This window comes from Mus pahari, chromosome 13 (genome assembly GCF_900095145.1).
Source record: "Mus pahari chromosome 13, PAHARI_EIJ_v1.1, whole genome shotgun sequence".
NCBI lineage: Eukaryota > Metazoa > Chordata > Mammalia > Rodentia > Muridae > Mus > Mus pahari.
This window is the reverse complement of record NC_034602.1, coordinates 61,561,691-61,578,700: the sequence shown is the minus strand read 5'-3', so window position 1 is coordinate 61,578,700 and position 17,010 is coordinate 61,561,691. Positions and strand designations below refer to the sequence as shown.

Below are 17,010 nucleotides of genomic sequence, written 5' to 3'. Positions count from 1 at the left end.
GGTCATATAAAGTGTGCAAGACCCAGCGGCCTCTCTTCCCAATGATGGCTGACTAGGCCATCTTCTGCTACATATGCAGCTAGAGACATGAACTCTGGGGGTACTGGTTAGTTCATATTGTTGTTCCACCTATAGAGTTGCAGACCCCTCCTGCTCCTTGGGTACTTTCTCTAGTGGGATGGCATTTCTTGAATTACAGAGCACAATTATGGCTCAATGTCAAAAGAATCTGATGTCTGAGAAAAGGCTCAATATTTTGCTAAGTTTTAAGAAATGGGCTGGCATGTAAATAGTCTTTCAAATAAATAGGGAACACAATATACTTCAGTGAAGTAAGAGAGCAAAGTATGAACGTGAAACTATAATCTTTCAGATGCATGCGAAGACCAACCATGTTTGATGACTATCCAGGAAATCAATAAGACACGTCCATGAATAGTAGCAGAAAACCAGAAAAGGCTATTCTATGGTCATCAAATGTTATATACGTTAGGAATCTAAAGAGCATAACTTTAGCTTCCAGTGAGAGACATAGATTGTAGCCAGTCATAAAGTGAAGTGACACAGTCTCCTTTGTGTTAAAAAGAGACAGTAGCTAAAAAACTTGTGGAGTGTCAGAATGATGTCCTCAAGAAATCTTCCCCTACAAAACCAGTGGCAGTATCAGTTGCAAGAATTATATAATTGACTTTAAGAGATATCTAGATAGTAAGCAAAGGCTTGCAACAATCCCAGTACTATTTAGGGGGAAAAAAAAAAGGATGTATTACAATAAATCAATTGGTTTCCTCTTGCATTTTCACTTTCATCATCCTGTCCACTTATCTGTGTTACATGCTCAATTTGAAAACTACCAGCCTTGTAACTATTCAAATCATGAAATTCAACACCCCACAAATCACTGGAGGGCCAGAATGAAACAGATCTTCTTTAAAAAAAAAAAAAAAAGCCATCTCCAGAGAATTGTTGCTCTTGGATTGTGCTACCATTTTCAGGGTTTGTCTTCATTTAACTTTAGACTTTGTGCAGGTAGCATTATTCTCAAGACATGTGCCAGGAAAAATAAAATTAGCAGTTTTTGTTTTGGTTCACAGATATTTTATCAGAGACGCCATCTGGAATTAACAAGAACCCGATTTATAAATATCGTAAAAGGAAAAGAAAAGAAACAGAAGAAAAGGAACTGAAACTAAGATGATAGTTGGAGGAGCAGGGACTTAAAACTTCACTTATATTTCTGAAGATATTTTTTTAAAAAAATATCTTTAATCTCTTTCTCCAGTCCAGTTGTTATTGCCCTCCCATTCTGCTCTCCACCAGTTCCTCAGCCCATCCCTCACCCTCTTCCTCAAGAGGATGTCCCCATACCCCCTTAACCCCAAACACCCTGCCAGGAGTCTGCATTCACTGAGATCTCAAATCTCTAGAGGATTAGGTACATCTTCTCTGACTGAGGCCAGACCAAGCAGTCTTCTGGTGTATATGTGTCAGGGGCCTCAGACCAGCTAGTGTATGCTGCCTGGTTGGTGGCTTATTGTCTGAGAGATCTCAGGGGGTCCAAATTTGTTGAGATTGCTGGTCTTTCTATGGGATTTCACTCTTCTTCAACTTCTTCCAGTCTCTCCCTAATTCAACCACAGGGGTCCCCAACTACAGTCCATTGGTTGGGTGTAATTACCTGCTCCTTTCTCAGTTAGCTGCTTGTTGGGTCTTTTGAAGGGCAGCCATGCTAAGCTCCTGTCTGAAAGTACACTACAGCATCAGTAATATTGTCAGGCCTTGGAGCCTCCCCTTGAGATGGGTCTTAATTTGGGCCAGTCACTGAACCTCCCTTCCATCAGTCTCTTCTCCATTTTTGTGCCCACAGTCCTTTTAAGACAAGAACAATTCTAGATCAGAGTTTTTGCCATACAAAGTAGCAGGTTTATTTCACATACTTCGGGATAAAACTGGCAAGGTTTTGATCTTTCATTCAGTGTGGTCTTGATTACTATGTAAACTGAAAGTAAAGGCTAACTAAGGCAGAGGTATAAATCACCCAGTAGAAATGAAAACATTATTGAATCTCCTACATGGCCTCTCAAACTGTCTTTGGACCAAGAGACTTAATATTTCAGTAAATGCAAAGTAAAAGTAATATAAGCTTTGTAGAAATGTCCTTATATAGACATCAAGCAGAAAAGTAGTAAAAGTTGCAAATGGTAGTGTGGAATGAATTTCTGATTTTTAGTTTCCATAATACATTAGCTAAAATGTCAAGTTTAAATTCATGCAAGGAAACAGAGAAACCAGTTTCATATACAAAATAAACTGACCTTTGGGAAGCTTTGACATCACACTTTTTTTTTAGACAACAACTTAACATTCCACACATTTAAAAGGAAACAAAAAGTCATTATGCAGTTGAGATGACAGTGGGTGAATGATTTTCTGTCTTAAACATTTCCTATTTCATTCATAACTAGTTACCTTAACTTAGAACTGTGCACTGTTAGTGATCTGGAGATGGACAAATATGCATGCTCCTTGATTTAAGCCAAGTGTGAATGGAACAAACTTTGGTTAATTATTAGTATTAATTTGATGTTAATTACAATTAAGTAATTTTGAGGAGGCTGAAGTATCCATCTTCTGTTTGAGAACTAATGAAATAACTCACAATTCTGTCATAGACATGAAATTAATTTATGTATGTAATAAAAAAAATGTTAGGAACCGTAGACACACAGTGAAACCGTTTAAGAGGAGAAACAGATATTTAAAATATGACATTCATAAAAATCCTTTCCCATCATTGGAAAGAAAGGCCCCTTGGTCTTGCAAACTTTATATGCCCCAGTACAGGAAAATGCCAGGGCCAAGAAGTGGGAGTGGGTGGGTAGGGGAGCAGGGCAGGGGTAGGGAACAGAGAAATTTCGATATAGCATTTGAAATATAAATAAAGAATATATCTAATAAAATCAACAAAATTATGTTAAAAATTATAACACTCATGGTCCTGTCTACTCACAGTAGACAATTACCAAAGAAAGAGAAGTCTTTAGAACAGTGCAAATCAACTAGAGCTAATAAATATCTACAGCTCATCCAAGCTAATAACAGAATACAGATTTTAGTTAAATGCACAGAAATCTTCGGGGACCTGCACAACTCAGAGCAAACAGGAATGAAGAAATGCCAGAGAAGATGGAATCTGGTGGGCCTTTCACTCTGATAGAGATGCCAGGAAACTCTTCAGGTTTATTACATAGGATGGAAAGAGCTGGGCTAGATCTCCATTGGAGGTCTCTATAGGAGAACTGACTCAGTTTGAGAGATAGGAAGTCACTACCTATAGTTCTTGCTTACATTGGTTTTAGCTAAATATCAAAGGCTGTAAACATGTTTACTCATCCTAACTAAGGTGGTTTTGAGACTGATCTAGAGAAGACTTGGCCATTTCAATAAGTCTGAAGCATTAGGAGCTACTGCTCACATGGATAACTCTCTAAGAATGTTAAGTTTAGACTAACAGTCATGTGCATTAAAAAGTATAGAATAAATAAAAAAAAATCATGAGTTGTGTGATGAAAATTAGAAGTCAAAACCAAACTAATTTGAGAATGTGAGGAAGTCACACTCAAGCACCAACACATATGCCTATGATTACACACACACACACACACACACACACACACAAACACATGCACACATATATATACACACATACTCTCACACACAAGCACAAACACATGTACATGCACATATGCACACACAAACACTCATGCACACACATTAGCACACCCATGTGTGCATACATATGCACACATAATACACAAAAACATGCATATACACATATACACATACATGAATATATTTTCTGCATGTATAATGGCAAAATCACAAGCAATAAAATAAAATGTGAGTTTTGAGATATTTGTATATAAATGAAATGACCACATAACTGAGAAAATGTATTTATTATCTTAGTTATACTCACACCTGTGACCCAAGTATTCAAGAAGCCAAGGCAAGAGGATTATAGTGAGTTAAGAGGCAACTTCAGCTAATAGTGAGTTCCAAATAAGCTTGGGATACAGTATCAGACCTTGTCTCAAAAAGTAACCTATTAAATTTATTTCACGATACAAATGCTCTTTTTAAAAAAAGCAAAAACAAAAAACAAAAAACAAAACAAAACAAAACAACCAAAAACTAGGGATTTAAGATATTCTGCCTGATATCATTTAGGCCACAGGAAAAGATATGAACAATCAATGAATAAATAATAATTGTTTCAGAACCTTGGTGAAGGTGTGATTCACTACTACACTGAAAAGCAGTCATTTAATACTAAAGGGTAAAGTTTATATTGCTTAAGTTGCAACTCTATGAATATTTTAAAAAGTCAAAGTGTAGACTATAAATACAAAGGAATGACTACAAATACAGAGGAATGGAAATAATATCCTCGTACCTTATGACAATTGCCCTGCAGTACTAATAGAGGAACCCATGATGGTTTCCATGATGGGAACCCAGAGATCTATAAAGATTTTTGTGAGAGAAGTACTGTGCATAAGATGTATACCTTGGACTACATATTCATTCCCCTTTACATTATCAGTACATCTGAATGACACTATGTTTAAGTAAGAAAATCTTTCTAGTCTTTCTACTGCACATTAGATAAATCTTCTAGAACCTAAAGTCCTTTAAAATGTAAGGCTGTAATGTCAGCCGCAGGAAGGGGAGAGATTAACAATACCCTCATAAGCCATCCAAGGATAATTCTGTAGTGACTGAAAACAACATTCTATAAAGTCCACAATCACAGATGCTTATCAAAGGACTACAGAAAATTGGTTTGCATCTGTCAGTTGGTGTTAACATACTTCTTGAACTGCCCATTCTGAAAGTATTTCTGTTACCATGAAAAATATGCTGAACAAGATTCTTCTATGTTCACTACTGTTCGATATTTATTGTACTTTGCTTAATTTAGTAACAGATTAGAAGTATAAAAACTGTAATATGCATTTTGGAAAATGGTACATAGGAATTTTTCTGGTTCAATTACATATATGTATATGTATTATAGCCAGGGCTATAGCAGGTTCCAAGATGACTTTACAGTGAAGTAAGAACCTTCAGTGTGACTTAGTTGTTTGGTCAGTGTCGAAGAGTTGCCTACTGTAAGTTCATTTGCTGTATGTCAAATCTCTCAGAACTGTTTCATATTATTACATTTTATCATTTCTCATCCTGAATCTATCCTACCTATTTGAGAAAATAATTTTAGAATATACCTGTTTGTGTTAGGAGAGGGTGGAAAAGGAGAGATTACAGAAATCCATCACCCGAATATTATCAATCTTTTATGAAAAACATGATCTTGCTCTTGCCAAGTCTTAGCAGTGTCATTTCTTTTTTTAAATTATGAGTGGCATTGTGTACTGTATTGCACAATACAGTCTAACAACTAGTAAGTTCACTGGAAATCCTTTAGACAAGCTTTTAAAAGGACTGCTCTCTACTTTCTCCCCTCATGTCTGAGCATCCAATTACTTTCCAGGCTTCCTGCTTTCATGCTGGTACAGGTCTAGAGAAATCATTCATTTTCAGTCTCAAAAAACTGTCTTTAGTTGTCAGATCAAAAAGTCAATTTCACTAACATTATATATATATGGACAAATTGGCTTTATGTTTGTTTTGTTTTGAAATTTCTTATTTTCAAACTCATTTCTTTCTTTTGTCTGAACATCTTTTGCAGTAATTAGAATGTGCGAAGACTCTTCTGACCCAGCATAGCCAGATTTATATAGGGAAGATAGCATTTCTAATTAGATACTATTCTACAATTCACGTACCTCCTGGCAGTTCCATGATGTCATAAATACAGTGACCTTGTTCTCCTAATTAAGGCTGATTAGTTCTTATTTTGACACAAACTTCTGCTTTTTATTTCTGTGTGATGTTGTATTCATATCCATATGCAGTAGATTATATTCATGAGTCCATCCTGTTTGCTGGACTTGACTATTGCATGTGGGATCCTCCGCCTGAAATACATTTTCTGCATTTTGCTGTCTTAGAGATTGGTTGCCACACTGAACATCAAAAAAGAGTGAAACCCACTTGTATATCTCTTCTCAAATGCTTCTCTTGCCATTGGAAACTGTGACCTTGTTTTAGAATTACAACTTTTAATATTTTCCCTCCTCTATGATGTAAATTCTTCATGGACATTTTGCTTTGAATGCATTTATACTCGTAGATGTCAATTTTTATTTTTTAAAATTTTAATTTGATGATAGTTTATTTTCATATAGTATATTCTGATTAGTGTTTTGCACCCTCCAACATGTTCCACATTCTCTCTAACTCACCACCCACCCATATATTTAAAAATCTTACTGGGGATTTGCTAGCCAAACAGGAGGCTGGTCTCTGGAGACAAATGATTTTTCATCAATCCACCAGCAACTATTGGTTGACTATGTTATTTAGGTCACCATATAGGTAAAATTTCATGGGTGCAACTTCCTGGCCATATTTAGAAGACACTACCCTCCCAGTAGCATCCTGGTACCCTGATTCTTACAGTATTTGTGTTCTCCCTTTTATGAATTTTCTCTGAGTCTTAGGTCTAAGGGTTCTGAGTAAAATAGCCCAGACTAAGGAAAACAATTGCCATATGTTCCCTCTTTTTTATGGATCCTAGCTCAAAATCTTTACATTTAAGAATATAACATAAATTAACTCTAGGAAGTATAAAACAGAGAGGGAGCATAGTGGGAAGGGAGAAGAGAAGCACATGTGTTATGAAAAGGGTACAGAGAAAAGCTGGGGTCTTTTCCTGGGGAGCGAGAGGGAGAAAATACAGAGGGAGAAGGAGAAAGGAGAGATAACAGTTACTAAAGAGTACCTGAGGAACTAAACAGGGAAGTCATTATTTGTTATAAAAGGACTGTGTGTGTGTGTGTGTGTGTGTGTGTGTGTGTGTGTGTGTGTGTGTGTTTGTGTGTGTGTGAAACTTGCCTGTGAGTTTGTCAGGGGAGCCCCAGGGATTCCCAAAATAATACAGAGAAATGCCCTTGCTCCATTGCTCTCAGTTGTGTCCCTGCACATGAAGTTAAGACTACTTTGGAAACTTGCCCACAGTGTTGACACAGAACTTGGTGGATTCAAGCCAGAACTGTGCTGAGCTCCTCCTCCCTAAAGACTAGCTCGCTCTCATAGTATCCAAATGTGCATTGCAAGCTGCCAAGCGAGAAAGCAACCAAAATTCCCACCCATCCGTAGAGCTTCCAAACATGCCAAGTGACTTAGAGTGATTACCCCAAGACTACTGTAATGTCATCTTTGTCCTCATTGTAACCAACACTGTCTAATTGGATTTAAGTTGATTTCAGTAGGAGGGGTATTGACTATTAACTCTGTAAACCTCTTCAACTAACTATGGCTAGAGAGGAGAAAGCGGAGGAGAAACCGTTAAATAAAGACATCAAGGTTGAGAAGCACTTAGTCAGGATTGGGTGAGGAAGGATCCTCACCAGTATGTAGGCTGACTCAGCATCTCACCTAGGCTCTTCACTAGGCACACCCAGGTCTTGGGAGGATGACTCATGGTTCCTAAAAGGCAGAGATCAAGGTTTCTACAGCCAGCAAGTATCCTCGCTTACTTTGTGCTATCCATAGTCTAATGAATCAAAGCACTGCAACATATACCAATAACTCAGTTTTACCCTGCTCTAATCTATAGACACACACATGAACATGAAATAACTTAGAGACTGTCTTTGACAAATCAGCATCACATGATTTACGTATAATTTTATCTGTTTAATCATATCTCATAGGAGATAGTAAAGGGATTGTAACATTTTTTGAGATAGTTCAGTTCAAAGTGGAAATGTTTGACCTTTGTTAAAAAGTAGTGCCTGGATTTAATAGAGCAGGAAGAAAAAATATCAAGAACAGAACACATCTAAGTATGAAATCTTGTATTTCTGCACAGGTTGGATTTCTAGAAACTTGACCTTATGTATATGTTTCAGACAAGTATCATCAGGAAACAATTGTATTGATTAATTTATGTGCTGAGGTACAATACAATAGAGTTAATAAATATAGTTTAAGCAATTAAACTGTATACAGAATAATGGGGAATACATATGTTTATCAATGTACTTTCACCATGTTTACAGGTAGACCATACGACAAGTAGAAATAGATAATACGAATCTACATTCACTCCCTTCTATTGTCCATTGTGGTACAGTGACCTGATTTAGCAGGAAAACTCAGAAATCAGAGTACATGGATTTTAAAACTGAACTGTCTATACTTGGAGTGGGTCTTTTGGTAATGTTTCTTAGTTTAGTGTAAATCACTGTATATATCACAGAGATGTAATAGAGAATCTACTCTATAGCTTTGACATGAAAATTATTCTATATCAATTCCTTTGAAGAATAGCTAGTGCAGTACATTTTAATTGGTTCTAAAAGTATGTGTATTAAAAATTAATTTACTTAAAAAGTGCCTTCTTGTTTCAAAATTGTATGCATAGCTTATTCCTTTCTAAATTAATACCCATTATTAGATAGGAGGGATGTCATTACATCATTAATGTGGAAATACAAACTTTACAAATGATATCTTATTTTTTTATTTGAGTTTGGATATCTAAAGTATCCTGTTAATTGATAAGTGTTGTTAATTGTTTTATAGTTCATATTTTATATTTATTTAAAATCCAATTCACTTGAACATTAGCATTTCAGGAAGTTTTAAAGACATTTATTGACCCACTTTAAATATAGTCCATATAGATTAATTTATTTTCTTTTTATTTGTTATTAATATGGTTATATATATGATGAGTCACATTTATTTATAATGGTACACAATTTGTTTTTATTTTACTCTGTGGAAAAATATTGATTTTTAGGTTAAATAATTCATGTGGTATGCAAGCTATTAATCTCAACCATCCCAAAATAATGTCTGTAATATTAGTTTAACCATCAGAATGATAGTATCAAGCAATAACCTCTCTCTATTGTCAGTGTTAATGATAAAAATTTGTTTGACTGATTATTTAAGACATTTTAAAAGAAGATATTCATAATAAGCACTGCAATATTTAAGAAGGAATTCTGATTAAACGTCTTTCTAAAGATGAAAGACAAAGTAGTTCTAGGTGTAAGTTCTGTTCGTTGTGAAGCTTGCTTGGAAAATGTATCTCAATACTGCCTTATCATTTACTTCTGTATTATACCATATACTCAACTATTGTTCTATAAAGATTTCACTGTGTATAATCTATGTCCACTTTCTTTTCTTCCTCTTAGACAGTATTACTGAAGTCTTCACTAACATTTATGTGACCAGTTTTGGCCCTGTCTCAGATACAGATATGGTAAGTTTACTTTTTTAAAATATTAAATATGCTTCTTAACCTATTGGGAAATAGTGGTAATTTATATTAAGTCCATATTTTTATTGTCATAGAATTCTGCATATAAGACATTTTTAGCCACATCAGCAGAAAGTCGAGGATATGTTTCTTGTTCTGTGGAACACAGCTCTAGAATGTTTAAATAAACTCTTTCTCTCTCTCTCTCTCTCTCTCTCTCTCTCTCTCTCTCTCTCTCTCTCTCTCTCTCTCTCTCTCTCTCTCTCTCTCTCTCATATATATACAAACTTATACATATTTTTCTACCCAAGCTTACCTACTTAGCTGCAAACAGCATAGACTTAACATTTAAGGACAATTACATTATTAGTGATGACTTTCTAGAGTTAAGGCATTAGATTGACTTTCATATGACTGATGAGTTTTATGTGTCGATGCTTTGCACCAAGGTTGGTGAATGTTACAGGAAAGTATTCTCACAGTCACTAAGAAGACTCGTTGCATTGTTATACAACTTGCAAACACAAGACACATATCAATCCAAGGAAAGCTAGAGTGTTGAAACTGAGCAGATGATGGTGCACTCTTTTAATCCCAGCACTCAAATGTGACTTCAAGCTTTGCCTGAGCAAGTTTCTGGAAGGCCAAGGCTACACAAATCTGGGTCCCGCACCCCTGGGGATCCATCCTATATACAATTGTGGATGCCAACAAGTGCTTGCTGACAGAAGCCTGTTATAGCTGTCTCCTGAGAGGCTCTGCCAGTGTCTGACAAATACAGAAGAGGATACTCATAGCCAATCATTGGACTGAGCACAGAGTCCCCAATGGAGGAGCTAGAGAAAGGACCCAAGGAGCTGAAGGGGTTTGCAGCCCCATAGGAGGAACAACAATATGAACTAACCAGTACTCCCAAATCTCCCAGGGACTAAACCACCAACCAAAGAGTACACATGGTGGAAGTCATGGCTCCAGCAGCATATGTAGCAGAGGATGGCCTATTCAGTCATCAATGGGAGGAGAGACCCTTGGTCCTGTGAAGGCTCTATGCCGCAGTGTAAGGAAATGCTGGGGCCAGGAAGCAGGAGTGAGTGGGTTGGTGAGCAGGGGGAGGGCATAGGAGATAGGGGGTTTTAGGTGGGGAAACCAGGAAAGGGGATAGCGTTTAGAAATGTAAATAAAGAAAATATCTAATTTAAAAAAAAAAAAGAAAGAAAAGCCAAAACCCAACAACAAACAAGAAGATAAAAAGAAGTAAGGAAGGGGAGGGGGAAGGGGAGAGGGAATGAGGGAGAGGGAGGGGTAGGGGTAGGGGTAGGGGGAGAGGGAAGAAGGGAGAGAGGGGAGAGAGAGAGAGAGAGAGAGAGAGAGAGAGAGAGAGAGAGAGAGAGAGAGAGAGAGAGAGAGAGAGAGAGAGAACGAACTAGAGTTTTGAAATTACTGGATTTAGTTGAATTAATGTTTATTTTTTTAAAAAAAATGAGATGTGTAAGAGGGAAATTGTTGGAATGAAATAAATTCTTAATTATTTGTAAAAGTGTAATAGAAATTTTTCTTGAAATAATACTTCTTACTGATACCATGTTAGATTCTGTCACATCTTCTAGCTAGTACTTACTTTGCTTCATTTCCCTGGATGTCTTTCTCTCTTTCCCAAGCTGCCTCCTTATAAACTGGGATGCTCACAATCTCCTCCACCCCTCAGGCATCCTCTACTTCTGACTATAACACTGGAAGTTACAGGGAATGAGAATCATACCCAGTCCTTCCCACCCTCTTCTCTCCTCCCAGTTTCTTCCTCCCCTCAAAGAATTCAGAAAATAAATGGACAAGCCTTGCTTTTCCTTCCATCTCAGTCTTCTGTCAGCTAATTTCGTCTATGACCTGGATGGGACACAGAGTGAAGGGGTGTGAGGCTGAGAGCTTACTATGGGAGAGGGAGGGTGTTGACATAAAAACTGGGAGTTCTTTGAAATTCTTTCAAACTTATAATTTAATGGCCGTGAGACATAGAAACACTCATGGAGCAACAGGAAAACATGCTGTTGAACCTAAACTACTCCTCTCTGTGAATTACCAGCTTTTATTTTCATTGTTTGATTTTGTTTTCCTCCATTTTTAAGGATTTACATCAGAGCTAGGGAGTCATTCAACTACCGTGCTATATCCAGTGATCAACCTGAAATATTAAGCTTTCTTGAACCATTGGTCAATGCAAATGGACAAGACCTTGAAGTGATGTCAAAGGTGATTCTAGTAGTAACACATAGACCAAGTCTTATGAGCTGGTTGAAAATTTTTTGCATTAAACACTTTTTTCAGTTTTTGTGAGTCTAGTTTTAGTAACTGCTCACAGATTCCAGATATGTCAACAAATAACTAGGTTCTATGTAAAGAAAACAAGGAACGGCAAAATTTAATGAAGCATTATATTGAAAAACTCGAGGGATGATATGAACATTATGTAGCTTTAATAGTTACATTGGTGTCTACCTACTAGCTAAAATAAAGAGATGCTACCAAAGGATTAGATACAGTAATTCTCTAACTCTTTCATTTGTTGTATTATGAATACAAGAAATAAGTTATTCTAGCAAGAGTTTTGATTTGTAAAGAGAATACTCTCACCTAAAAAATCTCATGAATAGAGAACATTTATTTATAATCAATTTCTAATAGCCTCTTCTGTTTTATGTTTTGAGATTGAGAACAAAATACTCAGGACCAAAGCATACACCTGTAGTATCAATACTTCTGAAGTTGAAGTGTGTTTCTGAAGTAAACTGGAGAGAAGTGTGAGGGAGAGAGAGGGAGGGAGAAAAGTGAGCAGGAATGGACAACACTTATTTATGTCAAACTCTGTGCAAGTGTTTTTTTTCCTAGTAGTGATAAATTTTACTAACTTTATATTTCAATGCATTTTCACCATTCAAAAGCATTTAGACATTCAGAAATGTACTATTAAGTACATAACCATGAAGAAATGAACAAATTTTAAATAAATCTAAATTTGACTTAAAATACTTTGGTCTCATCAGGGAATAGAACCCAAGAACTTTTATTGAAATATTTAGTAGAGTATTTTTAGTATGCTCAAGACACACTCTTATTTGTGGAAATTGATGATAAATATTATTATTTATCAATTTAATTACAGTGTATAATAAGTAAGAGAATGTGCTCACACTTCCAACTGTATTTAAATTGGATTGATTTGACTGGACTTGATAAATAAAAATTAAATAAAATAAATAAAGTTAGTTTTTGATTGTTTTAGATTTCTTTGTATATTGAGGAGCAAACATGTCTTAGGTGTGTGTGTGTGTGTGTGTGTGTGTGTGTGTGTGTGTGCACGCACACTTGTGCATGCCTGCATGCGTTCATGTGAGCAAACATTCACATGCTCATTTTATCTTTTCTTTTCTTTTTCTTTTTTAAAAGTTATTTTACTTATTTACATTACAGCCATTGTTCCCCCTCCCGGTGGTCTCTCCTCCCACAGTTCCTCATCCCATTCCTCCTCCCCCTTTCTTCCCAAGGGTGCTCCCCCTCCCCCCAGGCAGGCACTCCTGTTCCTTGGGGTCTCAAGTGTCTCCAGGATTAGGCACATCTTTTCCCACTGAGGCCAGTTCAGGTAGTTCTCTGCTACACCTGTGTCAGGGGCCTCTGCCCAGCCAGTGTATGCTGTCTGGTTGGTGGCTCAGTCTCTGAGAGCTCATAGGAGTCCAGGTTAGTTGAGACTGCTTGTTGTCTTATGAGGTTCCCTTCCCCTTCAGCTTCTTCAATCCATACACTAATTCAACGATCGGGATCCCCGACTTCAGTCCAATGGTTGGGTGTAAGTATCTGTGTCTGTCTCATTCAGGTACTGGTAGGGCCTCTCAGAGGGTGTCACGGCAGGCTCCTGTCTGTAAGCACAACATAACACCAGTAGTAGTGTCAGGCCTTGGTGGTCATCCCACCACCACCATGAGAAGGACCACCTTTCCTCCAGTCTCTTCTCCATCTTTGTTCCTGCAGTTCTTTTAGACAGGAACAATTCTGGGTCAGAAGTTTTGACCATGGGTTAGTAACCCAGTCCTTCCATTTGAGACTCTTCTATCTGCTGTTGGTAGACTCTCACAATAGAAATACCAATGAAACTATTCACGTAGAAGGGAGAAATTTAATGGAATCTCACCTCAAGGTGAGAAACACAGACAAGGGACTACTGACTCCTGGGAGAAGAAATAGCCTTTCCTAGGCTGTTGCCAATTATAATTGGTTAGCCTAGGAACCATAGACACAGCAACTGCAAAACAAAAATAGCGGGAATTTTGATTTTGTTGTTGTCGTTCGTGTTCTCACACCTATACAGACGTATTTGTGTATGTATATATGTGTCTATGTAACAATAACAACTGGGGAAAAAAGAAGGTTTTGAAAGTGTATGTGGGATTCCTGGGAGCTGATGAAAGGGGAGTACCTGAGAGGGGCTAGAGGGAGGGAGGAGAGGGAAGAGGAAGGTGATGCCATTCGACTTCCATTTCAAACATGATTTTAAGAAGATAGGACCCATAAAAGCAATGTGAGCAGGAAAATCTCATAGAAAGCATTACTAACTACCCAGAGGTTTGTTAAGCACTTAAAGGGCTAAAATAGCACTTAAAGCAAAGTCAGGGAGAATAACAGAATGCACATATAGCAACAATTTGAAGCAGGGGATGACTGGGAGGGGGCTGGGCACAAGAGTGCAATCCTCCAGGACTGAGCTCACAGTTCAGTGAAGAGGGTCAGCAGCCAGGAAGCCCAAGAATCAGTCAGCTGCTGAAGAAACACCTGAAGGGATGTGTGCTTCCCATAACTACCATGCCTGGTGCTGGAAATTCCCAGCACACCAGTCCTGAAAGCTTTGCTGGAGGAAAACATCAGAAAAATGTCAGGAACTAAAGCTTCCTCCTCTTGATATGACATTGGAATGTTCCCCCAGATACCTCATTTGACTGGATCTGATACTAAGTAGCTGAGAAATTAAAAAAAAAATCTTGACATAATTCATCCCCTAATCTAAGTAAGGGGAAGAAGGTAGGCTTGGAGGTGAGCACTGGGGCGCAGAGTAGCATAGGATGGAAAGATGACGTAAAATGAGGGTCAAGTGATAATTCAATCCTTGAGAAGCTCTGGTATCATATTTGTCCAGGTCCGGGAAAGAAATATGAAATTTGAGAATATTTGTATTTTAACCACTATGTATACATATTTGTATACATATGCAAACACTTATCTCTTTATCTATAATTATACAAAAATAAACTATCCATACATGCAAGTTATAGATCACATTAACATATATACTCACACTCCAGGTCACCTAGAGAAGATTAATCGGATGGGAAAGATATGGGAAATGATATAAATGACTCTCATGAATGAAATTTACACACAAAAAAGGGAAGCAAGTGAAATATAAAAGAGGGTCCTCATTTTTGTTGTAAAGAGAAATGACTTAGTTTTCATGATGACAAGATGAAATGTTTTATTCTTTATTGATACTCCTTTTGCTGAAAAATAAGAGAGATAATGAAGACAAGTTTGAACCTGTGTTTACTGAAAACAGAAATAATCTAAATAGACATGCAGCAAATGGGATAGAAAAGCACATCCACATTATAACCTACAAATAGAAGGAGCTATGGAAGCAGAGAGCTCATGTCTCATAAAAGTAGTTAATAAGAACAAATACTGGAGATATTTCACTTCCTTTTTAGTGGTATAACTGCTGTTCTTTCCATGAAGTACATAATCTGTAGCAAACCCTAACTGAACTCCTAGGTCCTCTTGTTCAGGTCAGTGATACAGATGTGTTCTGACATTAGCTTGAGGGAAAATAGCAACATAGCACAAAGCATCAAGAGCCAAAGAAAAAACACCCATGCACATATATACACATGTGCATATGCACGTAAACATGCAGACACATACTCACGCTTGGCGATCAAAAATTTATTAACCAGTGTAATTGTCCAAAGAAAGTTGTGGATCTGAATTATAATTATTGATTCTAATTACACTGTCTGCAGTTAAGTTAAAAATCTTTAATTTCAACATTTAAAAAAGTAATGAGTAAGAAGGTAATTAAGCGTTAGAATGTACTGGTAGCTAACAATGGACAAAGTTTGCAGTTAGGTGTGCACACTACAGCAATTTCTCCCACTCCTGACCTATCTCCATGAATTTCCATATAAAGAAATATGTCCTTTCCACCAAATATATAAAAATTTCTTTTCCTGTATTGATGGATATTTCATTGCATGTGAATATTTTGTGACATTAGCAGCAAAGCCACAAAATGTTATACCCAGGCCTGTAAAAAAGAACCACAGCTTAGGTGATGGTCCCTTGCTCAGTGTTAGTGCTATAGCAATGGAAACCTTGGAGTAGAATTGTGAGTTCTCATCGACTGTGTTTTCCTTTATATTATTAACAAGTTAGACATTCAGGTAAGTGTGACCTTGGTGTAAAAATTGCATTGATCTGCTTGGGTCATATTTTTATTCATCTTTATAAACAGGAAGTACAAAGTACAAGTCCCAAGAAGCCAGGGCAGTACTGTGTAGTTCAGAAGTATAGCGAGCCCTAAGACACTAGTGTCACTAGTGTCTAGTAGAAAAGGCATACAGGGCTTACTTGATTTCTTTCTTCCCATTGTGATTTGCTAATGTAGTTGGTCTAGGGGACTTGGTATGCACTGAGTATCAGAAGTAAAGTTATGATCTTTGCCTGTTTTAAAACTGGCATTTAAAAGTTAGTTTGTAGCCCTTTAGGGGATAGCAACTCCCCAGGAAGACCAACAGAATCAACTAACATCTACCCTTGGGGCTCTCAAAGTCTGAGCCACCACTCAAAGTACATACAGCCGCTGGACCAAGGCTTACCCACACAGATATAGATGTGTAGCTTGGTTTGCATGTGGGTCCCAAACAACTGGAGAGGGAGCTATACCAAAAGCCTGTCTGTGGGATATGTTCTTCTAGCTGGGCTGCCTTGTTTGGCCTCATTGGGAAACGAAGCACCTATCCTAGTAGAGACTTGAAGTGCCAGTATAGGAGAGATACTTATGAGGGAACCCCCTCAGAGGAGAAGGGGAGGGGAATGGGGGAAACATTGATGGAGAGCCTGACTGGGAGATGGACAGTGAGCAAGGTATAAAATGAAGTAAGAAAAAAGTTTCAAGCTATAGTTGATACTTGGGAGTAAGAAGGTTAAACTCAAAGACTTTCATGCATCAGATATTTTCCAGACCCATGAAAGCATATGAAAAAATGCTTCTCAAAATAAGATTCATAAATATCTTATTGGAATAGACTGAAGTTTCTAGTAAAGAAGTTGTTGTCCAGGTGCCTCTCAAAATTGATGTGCACTAGGTTGAGAGTATAATACACTCATTGGTATTCTTCTGTCTTAGAGTCTATGTGGTCCTCAGAAACAAGTAATAGATGTCAGATGTGGGGAGAAGCAAAAATGAGTGAGGTGGAGACTTCCTCAGCCAAGACATGACTGTCAGCTGACCCATACTTTTTCTAAGGCATATCCTACATATAGACTGGTGGGCATGAGACAGACTCTGA

General features: G+C 37.4%; 1 protein-coding gene across 2 annotated transcripts in view; it reads left to right on the top strand.

Annotated features, from left to right (window-relative positions):
- Gabra2 (gamma-aminobutyric acid type A receptor alpha2 subunit) overlaps positions 1-17,010 on the top strand; it is a 125,512-nt gene that overhangs the window by 47,912 nt on the left and 60,590 nt on the right. For both annotated transcript variants that reach the window (XM_021210613.2, XM_029545403.1), the window contains exon 4: positions 9,339-9,406. In XM_021210613.2, the coding sequence (XP_021066272.1) occupies positions 9,339-9,406 (68 nt within the window). The remainder of the gene's footprint in view (positions 1-9,338; positions 9,407-17,010) is intronic.